Source organism: Calliphora vicina, chromosome 2 (genome assembly GCF_958450345.1).
Source record: "Calliphora vicina chromosome 2, idCalVici1.1, whole genome shotgun sequence".
NCBI classification, from domain to species: domain Eukaryota; kingdom Metazoa; phylum Arthropoda; class Insecta; order Diptera; family Calliphoridae; genus Calliphora; species Calliphora vicina.
The window spans coordinates 66,069,698-66,093,351 of NC_088781.1; the positions used below are offsets into that span (position 1 = coordinate 66,069,698).

The 23,654-nt window shown below is 30.3% G+C and overlaps 1 protein-coding gene across 1 annotated transcript in view; it reads left to right on the forward strand.

Moving 5' to 3' along the window:
• The window catches only part of ssp3 (short spindle 3), a 174,044-nt gene that overhangs the window by 127,705 nt on the left and 22,685 nt on the right, over positions 1-23,654 (forward strand). The window contains exons 7-9 of the mRNA XM_065499595.1: positions 16,102-16,247; positions 16,596-16,688; positions 17,155-17,246. Coding sequence (XP_065355667.1) covers positions 16,102-16,247; positions 16,596-16,688; positions 17,155-17,246 — 331 coding nt within the window. The remainder of the gene's footprint in view (positions 1-16,101; positions 16,248-16,595; positions 16,689-17,154; positions 17,247-23,654) is intronic.

Below are 23,654 nucleotides of genomic sequence, written 5' to 3' on the forward strand. Positions count from 1 at the left end.
AGATATTTAAGTTTATTTTTTTTAATTTAAGATATGATGGACCTACGGAGGGCCGAATAATTTTTTTTTTTAAATATCAAGTATATTTGCTATAAAATTCTGAAGAAAATAAAACAAATTTGATAACAGTTATCTCGCCCCTATAAAAAGTTACACGCATCCGATGATGAAATAACTTTTTACATGTTACAACTTTTGTTACATGTATTTTTTAAGTTTTTTTCCAAAAAAGTCCCTATATTTTTTTATTTATAGAAACAAAATTTTAGTCGGGATTATATACAATTTGTAAACGATCTGGAAAGAGAACTTAATGCAAAAGTGTGTAAAGTTAAATTTGCCTCACTTAATCGGACATTGTCCCCCCATCTCTATTCAAACTTAAGCAAATTTGAATCAAAATTTTAGGTTTGATTAAAAAATTCTAAAAACGCAACGATCATACAAAAAACCCCTTATTTGTACAGCCCTATATGTTGTTTTAAATACATACAATGCTTTTCTAAAGACAACTCAGTTTTTGGAACACATTTTCCCCGTTTTAGGAATGGCAACATTTCTTATGCCATATCTTTAACCGGTAAAATTTAAATTTTATTTTTATATTTTTCGTGATGGAAAATCAGCATTTTATAATTTTTTTAGTTTTGAAGATAAACGACGTCCGAAAAAAATATAAAATTATTTCATTTCACAAAAATATTAATCTTCAAGTTCGCAATACCAAATACTTATATAAAAAGCTTACATTTACTCTTCAAAAGATCCACAACCCTTACCCCCTTTAAAAAATTTTAAAGTTTTTTTCATATATTGCATCAAATCGTGATCAAGATTGTAAAGAAAATGGGGCAGTGTTTTTAACCAGGTTTATGTTGTTTTTTGCCTTATATGCTGAGTCAGGGTCCTGCTAAAAGTTTCATGATTTCTTTTTAAAGAATGTATTTTTTAGTGGATTCACAACTTTCTCCAACATGTCGGATTGGTACACAATTGCTGATGTTGTTTAATTTTTCCACAGAAATGCAGTTTTGTTACCCCATCATATTTGACTAACCACCATACCGTTACAGAAGCAGGGTGCACTCTAGGAACCATTTCCGATGTTTGTCGAGATGACATAGCATAGACTTAGTAATTTTTTTTTGTCTCTGAAATTGTGTCATTTGAAATCTCCTATGGGCCCCAAGTAGATGTCCGAATATTTTAACAATGTGAGCGTACTTTAAGTATTAATTAAACAATTTATTTGTGAAAGAAATAAACACCAGCTTTTATGTATCTGTATCGCAAAATAATAATCACGTCAGATGCATCGCAGTGTCGAATTTCCGAAAAGGCCCCTTTTAAATTACCAACATCAAACTGTCTAGGAGTGGCCCGTGCAAAGAAATTTGTATGTCCTAGTATCTTTAAAAAAATAACTCTTCTGAAACCCTATTTAATACAAGTACTCGTACGTTCCATATTTTAGGTGGGGTTTTTTGTACAATATATTAATTTTTAACATTTTATTCCATAATACGAGAATATTCTTGCAACAATATTTTGTTGTTATTCATTCGAACGTGCGAAATGCCTGGCACATTGTTTAAGCTTTGTTGTGTGTGTGTGTATGTTAGTGTGAATGTATGCGAGTGTCCTTAATGTTGTTTTTCTTCGCATTTATTGTTGGGGCTTGTTTATTTATCAGACATATTTACGTGAGTAATGGATGCTTTTTAGATTATGTTTATTATTATATTGCTATTGTTGTGCATACTACAATTTTATTTATTTCTTTGGGTTTTGTTGTTGATGCTGTTGTTGGTTGCTCCTTTTATTCCAATATAAACTAAATAAATGTTGACCACTTTTATAAATGTTCCAAATAAAGCAATGAGTGTGCAGAAAGAAGGAAGGACGGAAATAAAGGGGTCAGCAACTGAAAGCTCTTAATAAACACAAACACACACATTCAGAGAATTGTGCAAACAAGGGATTTTCTGAAGCATTCAAGTGACTTTTCTTTCCAACACAACTATTGTCATCATTTTGAATCCATCACTCATGTAGTCAGTGTGACTACTGCTAGTCACAATGGCCTCCGAATTAGTAGAAGAAAAGAGCGACCACACATTTGAAATGAATTCATTCGCACGCATTAAGATTTCATTCACACTAACTTTCATATACATTCAAACACATTAGGCTGGGCCTTATTTGGCAATTTTCGGATTTTTGATGCTACCAAGGTCCCATGTTTTTGCTGCTACTAAATACTAATGTGGATTAAAAACACAAATTTCAATAATTGTACGTACCTCTTATGGGAATGGATTTGAAATAGCTGAATTTCAAGTAAATTTTCTTTTTTGGTCCCAAATTTGTTAAAATAATTTCTTAAAAAACCTTTATATTTCCTTATAAATCTTGTATGAAAACTTGCTGTAATTAGATTCATCGTGTAGTTTTCTCGCATGTTTGGCAATGCCATATTCGGCAATGCAGTGACAAAAACATACATTACAAAACGATAAGATTCCGCTAATTTCCTGTATGTTATACATATTATATATCAAAGTGTTGGATATTGTTTCCTCTTTTCAATAATGTATAAACATTTTAAGAATTAAATATATTTTGTGCAAAAATAAGGGAAAAAAGTTTAGCTAGTTTTTATTTGAAAAATTTAAATTTTTAAAATGCAATAAAATGTTTGTTTAAAGAAATGTTACAGTTCTATAGAAATTTTTGCTCAAAATTCAAAAGTGATTTGTTATTGATAAACAAATTTTAAAAATTCCAAAAATGGAATTTTTTAAATCTTTGTCTCTATCGACGGTACCAAAGTTGGGGCTATACATTTATTCCCATAATAATATTTATGAACATATTGGGACATACAAAACAGGTTTTATTTTTTTTGAAAGTAGTTTCGCAATTATAGAAAATTTGGCCTAAAGTTGATATTTACATAAAAATAGGTCTACTTCGGAAGGCCTCGCAGTAAAACAAACTTTGAAATTGTTATTCTTTTAAAATTTTACCCAAAATGTTAACTTTCAGAAAAATATAAATACATTAAAAATATAAGGCATTAATCGGTTAATCCAGCAAATAATTAATCGGGGTTTAGATTTAATCGGTTAATTTAAAATTATTCAATTAACCGAAAAAGTCAAAAAAGTTTTTGATTTTGCCAAAAAAATCAAAAATTGTATATCTTGAGTTACAAAACAATTATTTTGATATATGTATGTATATCGCACTAAGAGACCAAAAACCTCTTAAAGGAATAAACCTAAGCTTTCTTTTGAGCAAAAAAATATAAAAAGGCCCATTTTGGAAAATAAAAGACCTAAGCATTCATTTGCGCAAAAAAGAAATTAAAAAAGGGAATAATTCGAAAAACGTAATTTTTAAAAACCGGTTTTCGGTTTTTTCGGTTCGAATAACCGGTTTTTAAATTGTTTGTCAATTTATGAATTGAGGTATAAATTAAGCTTAAATATTTTTTTTTATTAAAACTAATTAAAAAATCATTCAGTCTTTTAAAAATGTATTTAATTTAAATTAAATTTTACACTGTTAAACTGAGCTGAGCTTCTAAATTTTGCGAGTCACATTCAATATATTCTAAACCTATATCTACGTATAGGAAGCTGGAACGAGTAAATCTTGTTATTAAAATCAGTAGTGACAATGGTAGTGGTACAGTATCAATGACTTTTTATGATATACTCCAATTTAAAAGACAAGCGGTTGGTATAAACTACCTAGAACAGGAACCGTTATACGAAGCTAAATCAAACAGACGCAAAATTTTCAAAGGCATAAAACAAAAATGACCCTGAAAAAATTGCAATAACGCGCGACTGCGCCTAGTACTTGATGTATAACTTGTTAATGGCATTGAACATGAAATCATATTACACATTTAGAAGAAAAGTGCTGTGTAAAGTAATCACTAATTATTAAATATAATCGCAAAATCTTAAAATAAATAAAAAAAATATTCGATTCTGTCGAACAATTCGAGACAAAAAAAACCGGTTTGTCGAATAACTCGAAACCCGTCCTTTTGTAAAAACCGGATTAAAAAAACCGGAAAATTGGAAAATAACCGGTTTTTCGAATAATTCGAAAACTGTTTGACCACTCTAGTTACAATACATTTATTTTGATAGACACAGAACTCGCATCTCACTAAGCGACCAAATAGGTCTTCAAGGAAAATATCTAAGCTTTATTTTTGAGAAAAAGGGCTTATTTTGAAAAAAGTCAAAAAAAGTTTTTGATTTTTTTTCGAAAGTTTGAAGATTCTGACACATTTTGCTAAGAACAATAGGTAATAAGTTTCATGGATGAGAAAAAACATCTGCTTGGCCAAAATGTTAAACCGATCTTGTATATAAATTACTATCCAATAGAACTAACCTTGGTGCAAATTTCATCCCGGTCGGAAGATATGGATTTCAAAAGCTGGTTCACTTGACATGAAATCCCCCATATATGTATATAAGAGTCATTTCACCAAATTTTATAACTTCCATATGAGGCCCACTTCCGAAAATCATTTTAACAAGTATAGATTTCTTAACAATGTTGGTATTCAAATAAAATTCAACAGAAATAAGTTTCACCTATGTATGGTCCATAATTAGTCATAGCTCCCATAAAAATTTTAAAAGAGAACTGTTCTCGTTGTAGGGTATCATATGGTCGAGCTTGATCGACTATATTTTATAACTTGTTTTGAAAAAAGAATTGCCGAAAAAACGATTTTTTTTATTGCACATAACTTTTGACTCTGTAGAGATATTTAATAATTCTGTTTTATAAATACTTCTAAGTTTGTTGTTAATTAAAGTAATTTTTATTTAGCGAAATAAAATCTTTTAGTGAAAAAAAAAACTTGTGTTAAAAAATATTTTTTCCGATTTCCCATTGTAGGTCCAAATTACTATGGTCTTATATACGTCGTTGCAAAGGTCTTTGAAATATTTATCATTAGATATCCATATTGTCTATATTAATGACTTAGTAATCCAGATATAGGTCAAAAATCGAGGTTGTTTGGTTTTTTCCTTATATCTCAGCCATTTGTGGAACGATTTTAAATAGCAACCGAGCCGGAAGAATTCCGGAGATATTGATGTATGAATCGTGTATGTAAGTTATTTGGGGGCTTCGGAATGTGGATTTCAACAGACGGGCGGACGGACATGGCTTTATCGACTCCGCTATCTATAAGGATCCAGAATATATATACTTTATAGGGTCGGAAAATTATATTGTGGAAATTACAAACGGAATGACACACTTATATATTCCCTTCTCACGAAGGTGAAGGGTATAAAACTAAGGGCCACCCTAGTATACACACATATTTGCAATAAATAGAATTCATACACACTCAATCGTATGCATACAATAAAATGTAAATACAAACATAAGGACTGAGATCACTAAAATGATTAAACGAAAAATTTTATTGTGTTTTCGAAATACACTCAAAATGTGGCCTTTAAATTACTGATTTAGAAAACAATTATTAAACTTTCCCATAAATACAAATATTGAAAGCGTCTATTCTATAATCTGAAATGTTTTGACCAAGTTAAAGTTTGAAAGTTTCCGTATTATATGAGTATTGCATTAGTTGTACTGACGTGATAGGAAACTACATTTAGTGCAATAGTTTGACTGATCTCATTCCTTTAAAATCGTACATAAAGCTTTTTATTATCCTTGGGCTTTTTTATTTATTTATTTAGTTTAGTTTTTGTTCTTATTGTTGCTGCCTTTCTTGTAAGAATAAGGATTGTGAATTTCGTTTTGAATTGTTTACTTATTTAATGCTGTTAATGTATTGATATTAAATATTTGGGTCTGTGAGTGTGTTGATGACAATCACAATGATTTTTTTTTGTTGTTTGAGATGATGAATTTAACTAAAATTTGTTGTCCATTTACTTGTAAAATACATATTTACACACAATTATAAACCATCATTAGTAAAACTTTTTTTTATTATTATTTTTCCTAAATATTGATAAGAGTGATAGTGTTGGGGTTTCATTTTAGTACATGGCGAGATTTTTAGTTGTACTTTATTTTATTTTGTTTTTTTGTTGTTGTACAAACATTTATCCTTTCAGTGATAATTGATGATGATTTGTCATACGATTGGTTTCATTGTTGTCATTTTCATCATCCTTTAGGATGATTCATATACAGACCTTTTTTTTATACATATTTATACTTGTAATTGTTGTTACAACTATGATTTTTATGTTTGTGATATGATCAATTACAATGTAAATATGTCCTTGTTGTTATATACTTACATATGTGTACATTATAGTGCTGTAATATTGCAAGGATGACAAAAAAAAAATTTCAATCTTTTTTTATTGGCCGTAAATCTTTCTAGAATTAATCCGTGGATTGTTTAAACATGTAGTGCTAGCCATTTTACAGAATCACTTTCGGCACGACGCACTTTTCCGACATTTAAGAAAATAAAATACAAAAGACTTGTATTAAGAGAAAAATTAAGACTTTCAGAAAATAATTCATTCTTAAACTATAAAAAACACAAATTATTGATTTTTATAGATCCCTCTGGCTAGAATGTAGAACATTATCATTATAAGTAGGGAAGGCAAAGTAACGTTGGTCGTCAGTCTGTTAAAATCAAATTTCCGAGGTAACAACAAAGACATGTATGGTACATCAATATATCGGGTATGACTGCTATCAGTAATCGGTTCAAATCGGTCCATTGCACAGTGGTCGATGCTGTATGGAGTCAGCGGCCAAAAATACTTCCAGTGTAAGTATCAACTTGTATTTTCGGTCACGGCTTTATAAATATGTCAGAACTATTTAGTGATAAAATGGGAGTGGTTGAGTACCTTAGCATTCAAAATCACCCCAACGCAGTGCGAGGTTATTACATTCTAGTTAATCAAAATTCTATATCTCTGTAATAAATAATAGTACATTTATAATTTTTGGTACAATATATAATAAGGATATTACACACATTTTTTTTAAAAAATGGGCGTAATTGGACAACTGCCACACCCACAACCCATATAGGTTATACTATAAACTTTTTAAAATTGATAAAAAATTTAAAATCAATAAGAAGTCTTACTAAAAAAATTGCAATCTAAATCTGGGCATGGTCCGCCCGCTCATGTGAGTTTAATAAAATCGACTCCTTTTAGGCAAGCCAATCAGAATATGTATTTTGAACTTTTGTTTTTATACGATTGCATTTTTGCCAAAATTTTGAATTTTTTTTGCAATTATAATTTAAGCATGTTTCTAACTGACTTTCTTCAAATGTGTAGCCCTCATTTTTAATATAGTTTTTCACGACATCCTTCACTTTTCGTGTGTTTTCAGCATTCTAAGCACCAAATATTAAAAATATGTGAGCGCGAAAGTTTGCAATTATAAGATGTGACTATTTCAAAAACAATTTATAATAAGGACCAAATTCATAAAGTAAAAATATTAAAAGTCCGTGGAAAAGAAAAAAACAAACACAATTCTTTACATGCATAATAATAAAAAAAGCAACGCGAACATAAACTAACAAAACACCTCACAAAAATTCAAAGTTGGTCATCAAAAACAACGAGGCCGCTTTGGTGTATGGGAGATAAATCTAAGAGATGCAAAAGGATGCAGCTGAAATTTCCAATTTTAGAATCTTGGAATATTAACTGATAAACCAGAGAAAATCCCATTGGAGACTTCAGGGGGGAACGAACGAACACTAAAAATTACACTGGGCAAATATTAGTTTTATAAAAAATACACAAGAAGCTAAACACATTGTAATTATATTAAAATTAAGTTAATACCTTCCAATTCAATATTCATTTTGACCTATTTATTAAAACCTTGTTTTTATAAGAAAAAGTGATGACACATTTGGTGACAAACTTTTCACTTTGTTTTTTTATTTTTGGCCTATGGGATCGACTAGTGTGCATTGATGAGATATAACTTTTGATCAGATGACAGATGTCTAATAAAGTCATGGAGGGTTATTCTATAATTCGAAAAATCGTCTCAGTATTTATGTTAGGTTCTCAGACAGCCGCATAGTGGAGTCCATCTGTGTTACCTGAAAATAAAGATGGAAAAGAGGGACAGTACAAATGAAAAGAGAAGGCGACAGTCAGATGGAATGAAGAAGTGAAGAGTAAGGAGGTCCGAAATAGATAGGAGGGGAGAATATTTGACCGATATTAGGTCTCTCCTTGGAGATTCCTGTGTCTGGCCAGATTAGCCAATTGCTATTGCTGATGAAGACATTGATTCACTCTAACCTCATGTCCACCATCGGTTAGTCGGGGCCATATCATTCTGGTTATCGTGCAGGTGGTTTCACAACCCCATATTGTCTGAGCGAGCACATAGTAAAAGTTACTTATTTGTAGCTTCCAATTAGATAACAGAATCCCGCATAGGAAACTTATGTCTCCGTCAGGTATCATGGCGCCTTTTTTCGCCAAAGCATCAGCAACACGGTTGCCCGTAATATCTCCGTGTCCACGTACCCACATGAATATGACTATTGAATGTCTCGCCATCTTTTTTAAAGATGCCCGGCGTTACTGGACTAAGTTAGATATTGTGTACACACCTGTCAGAGTTTTTATTGCGGCCTGAATGTCAGTTTATATTCGAATATGCCTGCCTGATATCTTTTTATAATTTAGCCAGTTAGCCGCCCTTTAAATGGCCGATATTTTAGCTTGAATAATTCTACACATTCATTTGGAATTCTAAAAGATAGCCTAGTTTCCTAATTCCTGAATATAGACACCTACACCTACGCCAACTCGAACTCCCTTCCTAGAACTGACCGTATAAACTGAGAGTCTTGTGTTATGTAAAGGTCCATTTGTTTCGTGTTGTACGGAATTGAGAAGTACCGAAGTTCCTCCATAGGAAGGGCCTAGAAAAGCAATAATCAATATTATCAGGAAGATTCTGTATACTTCCGATTATACTAACGTGATCGTATGGGGCACTTTTCCTTGTACCAATCGCATTTAGCCTGAAGGCCGTAGTGAATGTCATTTTTTGGCCATTAGACCCGCAGGGATCCAGTTTAATATAATAAAAAGAGACCTTGTTGCAGTCGTTCTTAGAGCTCCTGTTATCAGGATTGCCATTCTCCTTAAAAACCACTCGAATAGCATACAAATTGAGCCTTTGTCTAGTGCTTTATACATAGAAATGCGAACATTTTTTCTTTCGAAACGAATTACACATAAACCTCTCGATCATGACAGAATTTCAGAATAACCTCTGATCAGACGAAGAAGAGGAGGAGCGCAGGGGGTTATTGTGTAATTAATGAACACACCCACTTTTTGTCTACATTTTCCAGAATCTTAAATTTAGTAAAAACCCCTTTTCAATCAATTCTTTGCATAAATTTATGAATGTTTAATTCCCTCAGAAATGTATATTTAACTCAGAAATGATTAAATATTCATCATAAATATAATATGTAAGTTTCAATAAAAGTGTTTGTTTTTGGATAATTTTATTAAAATCTGATTGCTGGATTTATTCCCATCTTAAATTTTGTACATGTTACATGTGTCAAATCACAAAAGAAATTTTAAACTAATAGCACTAAGCAAACTAATCAGTACCACAAAAATATCCTTTTTATTTGTAAATATATTTCTGTACTGGCAACGTGAGAGGGCATCCACAATTGTAGCAACAAATTAAATGTACTATACTTTAAAAAAGGAATTTATTCAGCTTGTACATAAAAATGGACAAATATTTTAGAATGATTTGAACAGTATCCTTGGCTTATGTTTACACTGTGTCCTTTTCATTGGACACACTCACACTTCTTACATATCTATTCACATCCAGACATTTAAAAGCAAACATATGAACACATACGATGATGACAATGAAAGTGCTGACATTTGCAGCATTTTTGTTTATGTCACTACTAGACTATTTAGCCATTACAGCAGCAGTAAGGATGGTTGTACGACTATTTGCTGTTAAGTAGACATAAACGTTAGACATTGGTTAAGGTTTCCGAAAGAAAAACCAAATATTAAACACAACATCCATTTATGCCGCACGTTTGTTCAGTATGTAGATGCCACACCATCATCAAGCTATTCATCGTCTTCAGCATCATCACCAGCATTAAGGCATCAATCCAAATAGCGGACATTATTCGGACCACATCATTGTCGTTTTGATGGTTTGTGCCCTGTTGTGTCCAGTAGGAATATATTTTGAGAATGTCATACTTGTCCTTCTGTTTGTATGTTTGGTATTTAGTGGCAATATCACGGATGTTTAAGAGGTTTCCTTTTTTTTTTTTTGGTTTCTGTAAATCTCTCCCTTACATGTGCTTTTCGTGCATGTCTCCCGTCCATGAGATGTTTCCATCTCATTCTGTTGATGACATCGTAAAGTGTGTTGTGTTTACTCAGAAGGATGGAAAAAAATAACATAAACTCTTGAAATAAAAATAAAGTGTAAATTAACACATTGGTTAACTATGAAAACACAAGTTTGTCTGTTCAATTGTCCGTTAGTCCTTCTTAAATATATAAATAGATAAAGTTACAAAAATACTTTGGTATATTAATTAGGTGGATGCAAAAGACATTTAGTATGAATCAAATTATTTAATGCATCAAAGTCTACTTAAGTATTATATTTTTGAAAAAAGAACTCCTCCCAGGAACATTTTTAGAACTTGTTTTAAAATAACTTATTCTAGAACGAGTCCATTCAGAATGATTGCGATTCTTAAGTATTTCTATACAGTTTTCTAGGAACCAGTTAATTGGAACTCTTGGTGTATTGGTTTTAGTCTACACAAAGAAAACAGATTCGTAGTAGCAAACAAAATTGTAGCCAATCAAATGATTCTGCCTTAGTGAAGAAATTTTACAGTTGTGGCTACAACATTTTAGAAGAAGTAATAAAAGTTTGTTTACTTCAACCGAAATACTTCTTTATCAACTGACTTTCTGTTGATAGAACCGAAAAATTCTATGTGTGCAACCGAATCATTCGATTGGCAACAAATTCGAAAAAATCTCCTCACCAAGCACTATAAAAAACCTTATCGTATCTATTAAATATCTCTTATAGCTTAGGAGATATTCGTATTTGAAAATGAAATTTTCAGCATTTTTACCCACCTTGCTCCAGTTTTTTGGTATCAGAGAGTCCAAATATTTTCCGAATTTCTAAATTTTTATTATATTAGACCAGTATGCCAGTAGATCATACTGGTCTCCACTTGGTATCGAAAAGTGTACAAAGATGATATGCTTAGGCTGCAACAACACTTTGTGTTACAAGTGTCTTGGACCAATCCACAAATTAAATCCTTAATTACATTTATAAAATGCTATAAATAAGCGAATAAATGTGTACTTTAATCTAAACTAGAGATATCCAAAACTATTTCCAAATATTTGATATAGATTCAAGATATAAAACCGTAACTGAAATTACTCATTTACCAACCCAATGTGAATTTTTGCAACGTCCCACCCGCTGTCCTTAAAAATTTGTTATTTGTGTCCTTTATTTACTTAAATATCTATGTATTTTTGTTAAAAGTATGTGAGTATTTTGTATACGACATTATTTTTTTCATCCTGAAGCTGCTACTGTTTTTATTTATTTAATTTTTTATTTCGTCACCCTCTATTTTGCACCATTTAGCGTGATAGTCCTTTTAGTTGTTGTTGCTGTTGTTATCGCAGTTGCAAAGTATTTGTTGGCAGCCGCAACCCAACACAACGAACACTTGAGCTCTGCTTAAGTAAATATCAACTACTCCACACTATTCCACTCTAGTTGTGAGCCCAGCAGTAGTTGTTGTTGTGAAGTGGAAAAAAAATTTAAAGAAAAGCTCTGGAAAAAGGATAACAAGGATGCCTAAAGTACAAATATTTTAACAAGTGTCAAATACACACGCTACTTTTGTGCAACAAACAGCCACATAGATACACATCCTTACACTGTTTAAATTCACACCCATACACCGTTAAAATAACACGTTTCATATGTTTTTCAAGTTGCAAGTATTTCATGTAGAGCTGTAAAGGATTCATGCGATTACTACACCATTTCCAGTTTTCACTTCTTATGTGTGGCTATACTTTGAAATATTTTGTGTTCGGAAATTCTTTTTGAGTTAAATGTCAATTGTAATGCCGCGGCATGCCGTTAAGCTTTATTGAAAATTTAATTGCCAAAATGAATGTTATTTCTAAGATTTTGGGAAACAGTGTTGCAGTACTGGCACATAATTCCTCCACTATTTTGTATTTATTTTTGTTACTATGTACTTTATTCATTTTGTTATTGTTGTGTTTGTATGTGTTGTAAGATGCATTTGTTTTGCGTGTTTCGTGCAGTATTTGTTCTATTTGTTTCTTGTTTTTTTTTCTTCCGTTTTCTACAGCAATTCTATGCCAAGTGTTAAGGTTCTCGCAGTTCTTGAGATTTGTTTACATTCTGTCGTTGCCGTTGCCGTTAAGCTTTAACAAATGTCATAAAAACTTATTTCTCTGATTTGAACAGAACTTTTTTCTGCCAGTTTACGATTATTTTGTTGTGAGCATGCATGAATTGTTGGTCTTAGTCCGCTTCGCATACATATGCCTGGCGTGGATGTGGATTATGAATTTAAAGGATTTTTGTTTTCCACTGACACGTATTCAGATTTTTAAATTGTTTCATTTAAGTCGTGTATATGGGGTCTGGTCTGTTGCACTTAATTTCTCATTAAAGTGTTTAAATCTGAAATTGGTGGAAAGATGATAATTTTTTATTTTTTAAATTAATATTAGTTTCTCTCGAGGATAACTTCTCTACAACACTCTACCCTTAGAGAAAAGTTGATGCAAAGGTGAGCGAAAGAAGCAATAAAATTGCCACAATTTCCAACTAATAACATAATCGGGGAGAAAATTCCCTTTGCTAAATAATTGAGAACATATTGTGACATTCTAGGTATGTGATTTCAAAAATTTAACCTAAATTTGAAAAATAGTTGGTAGCAACAATTTTATTCAGCGGCATGGATATTTGGCTTTGCTGTCGATTCGGCTAGTTGACCGTTCTTCACATATGATCTCATAAGCTTCGGGTTATCGTAATAGATCCATTTTTCATCGAAAGTATTGATTCATCATTTCTGACATGCAAAATCGTCATTCAAGTTCTGTCGGCTTCAATTCGCATGGTACCCAATTTCACTGCTTTTGTATGAATCCTGCTATTCGCAAACCTTTTGAAATTGCTGCTTGAGTAGCTCCCAATGACTTTGCAAGCTCTTGTTGAGTTTGACAACAATCTTCATGCAGTAATGCCTTCAATTCTTAGTCTTCAAACTTTTTTGGCTGGCCTGGGCGATCTGTGCTAAAATTACACTTCTGAACCGCACAAACCATCTCCCGCACGTTGAAACCGATGGAACACATTCACCATAAGCTTTGGTGAGCAATCAGCCTAATTAAAAAAGGCCTAAAATGTCGATCGTACGTATACTTTAGTAACTGTCTGTATGACGCTTTGTTGGTACAAAATTCGACATTTTTGAAACAAAAAAAACTTTGTTTATAAAATCAAAAGCTGTGGAGTATATTCTGGATCGTTATAGATAGCGAAGTCGATATAACCATGTCCGTCTGTATGTTGAAATCAACTTAGCCTATTTTTGATCTATATCTGGATTACTAAGTCATTAATATGACAATATGGATATCTAATGATATGTATGTATTTCAAAGTCCATTGCAACGTCAAAATCGGGAAAAAATATTTTTTAACCCCAATTTTCTTTTATCAAAAAAATTTTGTTGTCACTCATTTTTTTCCAAAAGAAAAAAATTTAAAAATTAAAAAAAATTAAAAACAATTTCGAAAAAAAAAGAATTTAAATTTTGGGTCAAAATCGGGAAAAATATTTTTTAACCCGAATTTTTGTTCATGGAAAAAAATTGTTTGTCCTAATTCTTTTTCCAAAAAAAAAAAAATTTTAAAATTAAAAAAACTATTTTGAAAAGAAATATTTTAAATTTTGTTTACCTAAAACCCAGTATGCAAAATGATTCGAAGTTATATCGAAAATGAATCATTTTTTCGTAAAATTTTATCGATATCGACTTCGATATAATGTCGAGAATGTGCGTGTTTTCCTAAGTAGAGTGCACAGCGATAAAGAGTCGAAAATCGTTTATTATTCTGATTCTAATTTTTATTGATATACTATACCTTTTTCGGTATTAAAAATGTTCTAAAATGATTCGATTTCGATTAAATATATGAACAATTTCGTATACTTTATACCATCAAGCAATTTCTTCTTGAAATAATGCATATTCAATATCTTTATTATTATACAATACTGTTGCTTTGTTTTTTCATTTTGTGTTTTCATTTTCAAATGCAATAAACTCTGCACATATTTCTGATGTTTGCTTATTTTGAAGAATCGAATTGTCAAAAACAACATCAATAATTGGCTGCGCTTTTCTTTTAAGACGTCTTCGATCCATTTTTCGTGTTAAACTATATTTTTATGAATATGTTATTGATAGGATAAGAAATAAAATTTTATTTTCTCACAAATTGACAAAAGAATAATTTTACATTAAAAAAAAACTCTAACATTATTCGAGATTTCTATAAAATATTAAAATACGATATTCTAAAAAATGTAGATTGGATAGAGCATCATAATAAATTCATATTTTCGATTTTAATTCGAAATAAGTTCGATAAAAAGAACTGACTCGAAATGTTGCATACTGGGAAATATTTAAAAAATTATATAGCTTCTTTTTTTGCCCAAAAAAATGTATGTCTAAAACGACTGCGCAGATTAAAAAAGGTCTCAGTCTTACTTAAATGTAATTTTATTGCGGTTTTTTAGCTAAGCTAAACCGTTTTTGAGTTACGCGAATTTATGTAGTCAACATCCTCCATTTTCGAAATAAGGGTATATCCCGAAAAAAAGAGCTAACCTAAAGAAAAACGGTTAGCACCACTGGATTCAGCGTACTCGAATTAGGTTAACCCGCCGGGTGCACCGCATGACAGAAAAAAGTGTCAATTTCGTGCACAGTTTTTTTTTATTGCAAACATAAAATGTCAAATTTGGTTGTCAATTTGTGTTTGACATTTCAAAAAAACAAAACAAAATGAAGAAGCGCTATAAAAACATCAAAAGACTTTTATTTGCAGAAATTTTACAAAAAGATAAAATAAAGTAAATCGTCTATTAAATTGTCTGTTAACATAAATACGTTTTCCCTAGCTTTAACAAAGTAAAGCATTAAGCAATATTGTTCCGTTATTCCTTAATTATAAGTCATATTTTTAATAACAATTTTTGGAGTAAATATTACTACATTTTGATGCCATCTAGTGGCAGCAGAAAGTGTTTCTGAAAATATGAGACATACATATAATTTTAAGCAAGAAATTTTCTTAGTTTTCAGAAAATTATAAATATTTTTTAAATTTTATTTCCTTCATATTTTTGTCTATGAAACGAATCACTATGTATCGATTTAGAAATAACAATAAAAAAATTATCTTTTAAATAAAGCTAATTTCATGGATATTAAAAATATTTTCGGTGTTTTATTTCAATCTAAAGTTCGCCGTCTCAAAAAACAAAAGCTTTGTTGGATGGTATTAAAAAATTATGACTTTTTACAAAACATATTTAATATTTAATATCTTGTGATAAAACTTATTTAGACATCATATTCTGAATATTTCTATAATTTGAAATAAAATAAAACATAATGATGATATTCTGAGTTTAAAATATAACTCCAAATATAACCATTCAAATCAAGTTTCTTAAATAAAACTTAAGAAATAAAAATCAGACCGTTATCCGATAGTATAACATAGATGTAATCAATTATTTTTTCCTGTTGTTCCTTGTATCTGAATTTTTTGTTTGAAATTTCAAGAATAATCATTATTTTCTGTTCCTGTTTTCCCCTATTAACAAAATAATAAACAATTTTGTTTTAAACCTTCTTATCTTTACAGTTATGCGGTGATAACAGGACTCATTGAAATATTATCGCGACGATGCATGAAAATACGTGAATCAATTGAAAACCACCAGAGTGTGGTACTGTCATTGTTGGCCACGCTTGGCTTCATCACAAGGTTCATTGATGTCTGTCCACCGGGTAAGTGCTGCAATATGCAGTTGTTATTAACTGCAGTCCACAATAAGAATTCTATGAATGAATTTGTAGTATAACATTTTAGCCAAAAAAATAAATAAAACTAACGATTGTCCTTTTCAAAGGCACGCCATCACGTTTGATTTACACTCATTAATGTTCACACCTTGCGGCTAATTATTCATTCATTTTCACCTTTTACTGTTTTATGTTTTACTCTTTTTGTTTTTGTTTGGGTTTTTGTTTTTGTTTTTTAATTTTATTTTTATTAATTTCCTTTTCTTTTAAAACAGTTTAATTCAACTTTTGTTTTATTGTGTGTGTGTTTTTTTTTTCTCTTTTTGTTTACAGGACCCACAGATCCTACACGTTTCCTAAGTGCGGCAAAATCAACAGAACTGTTTGGTTCCATATCGATGCTCTATGCCAGTGTAGTACCAATTGGTAAGTTGATGCTGATGTTGACGTTGACGTTAGTGTAACATGCTGTGGCAGGTTGTAACGAAAGTCAAATAGACATGTTACGTGTTTGTTGGTTGTTTTGTTGTTGTCTCACAGATGACTCATACACAGCTTTATGACCTGCCGCTGTTGCTGTTGTATTTTATGTTTTTCTAATCAAGTGCAAAGTGCATTTTTCGGTTGATTTAGTTTTTCATCTGTAATCCAACGTTTCATTTCAACATTAACAGTTTTGAGTCTCTTCTTTTAAATGTTGACGTGAGATTTCTGGAAAAACGGAAATTATAAAGTTTTTCGTGTTAACTGGATGTTGTAGAGATTGAGAGTACAGCAGCACATCGATTTTATTTATGACTTTATGATTTCATATCCGTATTTTTACGTCTTGCATTTTCTTTGATTTATTTATGATGCAACTGATGTTGATGTTGTTTTGTCATTTTTACAGGTGAATGCATTCCACCGAGAACAATTTCGTTAGCGGCTGCAACATTTAATCTTCTAGTTTCTATGGCTGTGTTGGATTTATCGGCGTTCCAGGTAAGTTGTTTTTTTTTTTTGTTTTTGTGAGTAGTACTTTCATAAACATTCATATATTTTGGATAATTGAAAGAAGAAGAAGAATAGTTTCTGTATTGCTGCAGAAATCACCACCTAAAATTGACTTTGAAATGTTATTTGTATTGATACTAGCGTTCCTAATTCCCCGGACTTTTACCTTCCCGGGAGGAATTAAAAAAAATTTCATTCTAGGGAATTCCCTGAAATTGTTTAATACTAAATTATACCAAAAACCAGTAAATTTGTTTCAGTTCCAAAAAGAAATATCGAGACTATATTTTCGGTTGATTGGATGAAAATTGTAATAATCGGTCCATGATTTATGGGTCAATGATACATAAATACTAGGGTATTCGAATTATTCGATTTTTCTCTTGTTCGAATAAAACGAATAAGAGGTTTTAACTTGTTCGAATAACTCGATCACACGTTTAAAATTAATCGAATTATTCGAATAATTTAATTTTTTTAAAAAAAGTAAAGAATGAAGTTTTGATGTCGGATTTTTAATATTTGTTTGTTAAAGAAAACCAAAAAATAACGTTAAAGTTAACAATTCAAGTATTGATAATGTTAAAAAACATTCGAAAACAAAGTCCATCATTAAATTTTCAACAGAAATATTCTCATCAGATTAACTCCCGAACAATCTACAAAACAATTGACTAGCAAACCCCTTTTTCCGTTTTGGAGCTATGCTTTAAAAAATTTGAGCTAGTTGGACATAATCCTGAATTCAAATACAATATAAACGTATTAAGAACTTTTTTATGTCGTTCATTAATTCGGGTTTTAAATTGAGTAACTAATTCTTTAGTAAATTAATTATTCACTATTTCTAAATTATTTATAACAAATTGTATTATAAATCAAGCTTTATCAACGTTGCCGAATCTTAGCTTAATAAAGTGGTCTTGGGGAATTACACAATAAAGGGAATCTGTCCAAAGTTTGATATCATTGTCAGTGAACGTGGCTAATTTGAAGTGAGGCAGTGCATGATTGACGCATTTACAAATACGCAAAAAGTTTATTTCCATGTTAGACAAAGATATTCAAAATCATGTATAAGACGAACACCATGCTTTTCTTGCAACAAAACATTAGTTTGCAATATTTGTGTTTATCATTCGATTTATTAAAAATTTTGGAACACTTACGTACGCGGTTAATAACATCACATATATACATATATTTTAAGATCATGGCCTTCATCTACTTCAATGTAATCATTATAAATATCATCCTCAAGATCACTTTCGACGACCGTTTCAAAATCACATTCTCCATCACATTCATCTCCACTTTAATCTAAGTTACAGTTTTGATTATTAATAGCGATTATTCTAATATTTCGCCCGCGAAATAACAAATATTTTATTCCTTATCTTTTATTTTCATTGGTTCAAATCCTAAGTTAAAAATTTTGAAAGATTTGTTTTTAGAATTGCAACTTCTTGCAGTAATATTTATATATTTATAGAAGGAGCTATCGGAACACTTTGTCTCTTTGTCTTTAGTTATTTGTCCAATTTCAGAAACAATACAATTTTTGTGAGTCATTATTACTTATTTAAATATGAAATTATGAAAAATTTTAATTAATTTTAATCGATTATTCTACATAAAATTGTTCGAATTATTCGTTATTCGAAAATGGCCATTTTTAAATTGTTCGAATAATTATTCGTAAGAAATTATTCGATTAATCGAACGATCATTAGTCGAATGAATACCCTAATAAATACCTATAAAATAACAAAAAAAAGTTTTATGTAAAAGGAGACTATGTTTTCAGTGGATTGGCAAATATTTGACCATAGTCCCCATATAAGGTTCACTTCCGAAAATCACTTAAATACGAATAAATATTTTATAAACATGTGGTGCTCTTTTAAGTATCTATGTTATTGTCTACCAATATTGATGAAACTTGTGTATATTAGAGTGACAGCCGATTTTTTTTTAGATTTCAAAGAGTGCCGGGTGGAATATTGTGATACTAGGCCTAAAAGTTAAGTGCTAAAAATTTTTTTTTATATGCAAAATTTTACTATTTATATGAAATAAATAGGTGAAACGCATTGTTTTCTAGAAATATGTAGATTTATTTATATTAATGAATATTACATTAAAAAACAAATTTTGGAAATTAACCCTGTATCAGCTTTGGGTCAAAATGACCCAAAAATAATACAGTATCTCTATAAAAATTAGCTTTTATTTTAATTTTTCTCGAAATATGTTAATTTTTTTTTCTTGTTCAAGTGGCTTGAGACACGTTAATTTTCTGCCGAATTTGTAATAACTTTAACAATTTTTAACCAAATTTTGTTATTTATATCTCATTACAACGATAATTACGTACAGATTTCGATTATTTTGCATTAAATTGCAAAAGTATTTATTTAGTAGCAAAATTTTTACAAAAACTGAAATTTTTTTTTTTTTTGGGTCATTCTGACCCAAAATCTTTTTTTCCAAATTTTTTTTAAATAATATTCATTAATATAAATAAATCTACATAATTCTAGAAAACAATGCAGAGAGTGAACGAGTTTCACCTATTTATTTCATATAAATAGTAAAATTTTGCATATATGTGAACTTTGACCTCGATGCGCGTCCAGAAATCATTGTTGATTTGGCTCAAATTTTCAGCACATAACTTTTAGGCCTAGTGTTTGAGATCCATGAAAATGCGTTAAGTCCACAGATATAAAAAGAAAGTAACTAATAGAAAATGTGATAATTCCCAAAACAAGACTTTTTCGTTGGGGAATTAATACCTTTCTTCGTTAGGTCATCATTCTGGCCTTCAATTAGCGATTGAATCCAGCTGTTAGGTGTCTCAGTCGTTTCTGGAAAATATCCTACAAATATTATATCTGCGAATGTAGAAGGTTGCGTGTTTGCCGTTGGATCCAGTAACGCATCTTCTTTATCCATTGGGATAGATACCCCAGTTGATTCGGGACATGAGTCACCCAACACCAAGGTATCATACATTTCTTCAATTGGAGTATTAGGAACATGAGATCCTTTAACTGGTTCAGTTAGGTCCATAGTGACATGTTCTGATTTATCTAAATTTATAGTTAGGTTTTATTTATTGTCCATCTGAAACAAAAATATAATTAATGGGGAGAGAACAGAACATCGGGAGAGCACAGAACATCCAAAAGTGTGGTCGATTTTAAACGAAGATGGACTACGTTTTCGAACAAAGTTATAGAAAGCGCTATAAAAACCTAAATAGAAGGGTTTCCGGAAAAGGTTCATAAATTCATCACTATTGATTAGAACTATAAAAATACTATTTTTTGTAAGTTGTAATAATAATTTAAATCAAATAAAAAAATCTAAACTACAGGTTTAGTGGTTTCTTTTTTATTAACATTTATGTATGTTAAGATTTTTTTCGATCTCACTCCTTATAACTGAATCTGGGTTCTTTAACATTTTTTAAATCGTAATAGCAATATTAAGATTACGATTAAATGATGCGATTAGATTTTTAGCCCATATTTGGTTACATTTTTTAAAAATAGTCTATTGAACTATACTAAAGTTAACTTAAAAACTTCATATCAAAATATAATAATTAATTTCAAATTTTTAGAGGAGTTAGAATAATAAAATTCCATTTAATTGTTTATCTCCGCCCATAAATGATAGCTGTAATAATTGTGTTAAAATAAAGTAATATTTTCTAATCTCTGTTGAAGATCTCTCTCTCTCTGTACATTTCAATTCAAATTATTATTTACTTTGTCTGTAACTTAATTTTAACCAGAGAAAAAGTTTATTTCAAGCTAATCCTAAGAAAAAGCTTCAAAAACCAACCAACCAACCAACCCCTTTGGGCAAAGCAATAATAACACTTCAAAGAACATTTCTTAATAAAATATTAGTAATAAATACAATCTATTTGTATAATAAATAATTGTAGGGTAGAATTAGAGCTCTACTCTGCAATGTAAAATGGATTTCAAACTCATAGAAAGAATTCTTCGTTTATTTTCATTAGTTACTCTGACTGACTTGTGTACAAAGACTACTGAAAAACAAATCATTTTTAATTTGTTTGCAAAGATGCCAAGAGTAATAAACCAAATGTAAATATTTTCCTAAGCAATTTTCTTTAATTTTTGAACAAAATAAAAAAACAAAAAACAATACATCATACATAAATCAGAAGGAGAATAGTAAAAAAGGCATAAACAGCCAAAGGAACATGAGCGTTAGAACCACCCTCAGCATCACACTTGTTTTAAAGTATTTTTAACCAGAAGATAAATTGCAGCCTTTATGGTTGTTATACACACTGAGAGAAACATACCTTTTGAGAAATCCTTTGTTCAAGGATGATTTTCTATGATATATCCTGTATTGATGAGAAACGGATTTCATTAGCTTTATTATGAGAACAACAAATGTAAAATATGACTAACAGTTCAAAAGTAATTAAGAATTTCACTTTACTTTTACTATTGAAAAATATGTAATTTGAATCTACATTAAAAGTAAACTAAAGCGAATTTTGAAATTCAGGAAATCCATCAAAAACATTTATATCAAATATTATCATATTCAGAAGAATAAAAATTCAAAAACTCATTCAGCTATTTTTCTCAGTGTTTATTCCCTAGAAAAAGTTTCCATTTCAAATTTAATGTAATTTTTTTTTACTCATATTTTACTATGAATTTCTTTCTCCTCACTTGTTTACTTGTTGTTTTATATAAAACTGAAGCAAAAAATAAAAATAAAACATAAAATGATAATAAAACACAAATATTTTATTAATTTATGTATGCAAAACTACTCAAATATTCACAAAGCATAAATTTCTCTCATTCCTTTATAACTGACTACTGTACTTGAATCGAGAAACTTTTCCAAAAAACTTTATGTTTCTCCTTCACTTTCTTTCTCCTTTAACTTGAAAATGAAAACTTTTTGTTGAATGGAAGATACTCAAAAATAACAAACCAAAGAATATAAATCTGTTAGAATTATTAAGTGTGTTGCAAATACTCGAATACAAAACGCAACATACGAGTATCAGAAGCACAAACTCCTCTCAAGCCACCAACACAGGAGCGCACAATCAGCAGCAGCAGCATCAACAGCAACAGACTAAAAAGAATAATGCCGACATTTGTTCGTAAAGTGGCTGAGTTGTTTGGAATAGAGTTTCTCCCCCCTTTTGGATTCGATGAAGGATTTTGTTAAATGTTCATTTCTTGTGTCAATATTTGTTGAACAACAAATAAACTGAAACTCACAATTGAGTTGTGTTCATGATTAAAACCCAATAATTTTATTTACTTTTTGTATATTTTTCTTTTTTATATTTTTTAATTTTGTCAGCATCAGTACAGGCATCAGCCAGGCATTCATTTATTGTGTGCATTTGTGAAACAAATGTAAACTGAACTTTTGGCTAAAACAGACCTCCCAAAATGACAATACGCGGAAGATGAGTTTACTACTATTTAACTAAAAAGTTTTGGATGTTTGTAAATAGATTTTCGTAGACATAAACATTAGGGTAGCCCTTATTAAATTGTTCTCCATCATCTTAAAACCATATGCTGAAAATTCTAGAGGTTGTACAATTTATTTGAAGTTTCCAGTTTCAGGTTAAAGTATTTAAAAGGAATTCCAATTAAAAATATTTTTTGCCCCGATTTCTCAATTTCTCATATAAAAATTATATTAATTGGAAGTACATCGTTACAAAAAAGGATAACCAGAGATTGAGTACATGAGGCTTTGTATATAATTTTCCCATAGATGTTTAAATACAAAAAACATCAAAATTACCTGGCATCCATAACAGTCTGCTACAAAATAACACTTTTTGTCAGAATTTGAAAAGCGAACTAATGTAGACATGCTAGATGAGACCTGTCCTGTCCAAATTAAAAAAAAAATTGTGTTTGATTTCTGAATTTGTGAGAAGCTGTTTGAAATGTATAAAAATATTTAAAAAGTAAAAAAAAGCGTTGTTTTGAATTATAATTTGTACTCATATATGTAGGTTTGTTTGGTTTATGTTTGATTTATATAGATTTGAAAATATGTACAATAGGGTGGGTGGGTCAATTTGTTCGGGTGTGAAAAAACGTGACAGGCGTATAGCAAAATCGGAATCTACACAAAATTCTAGAAAGTATTGGTCTGAAATTGAGTATCCGAAACCGAAAACCGGTCAATCGGTTTTTTCATCTTTGTAAACTCGACCGGTTTCGGTTTTCTTTAACATTTCGTTTTTGAAAAACCGGTTTTTGAAAGACGGTTAACCAATTTTAATGAAATATATTTTCAAAAGCTCATTTAAACATATTTTTGGAAAATTTTGATACCATTTTTAAAAAT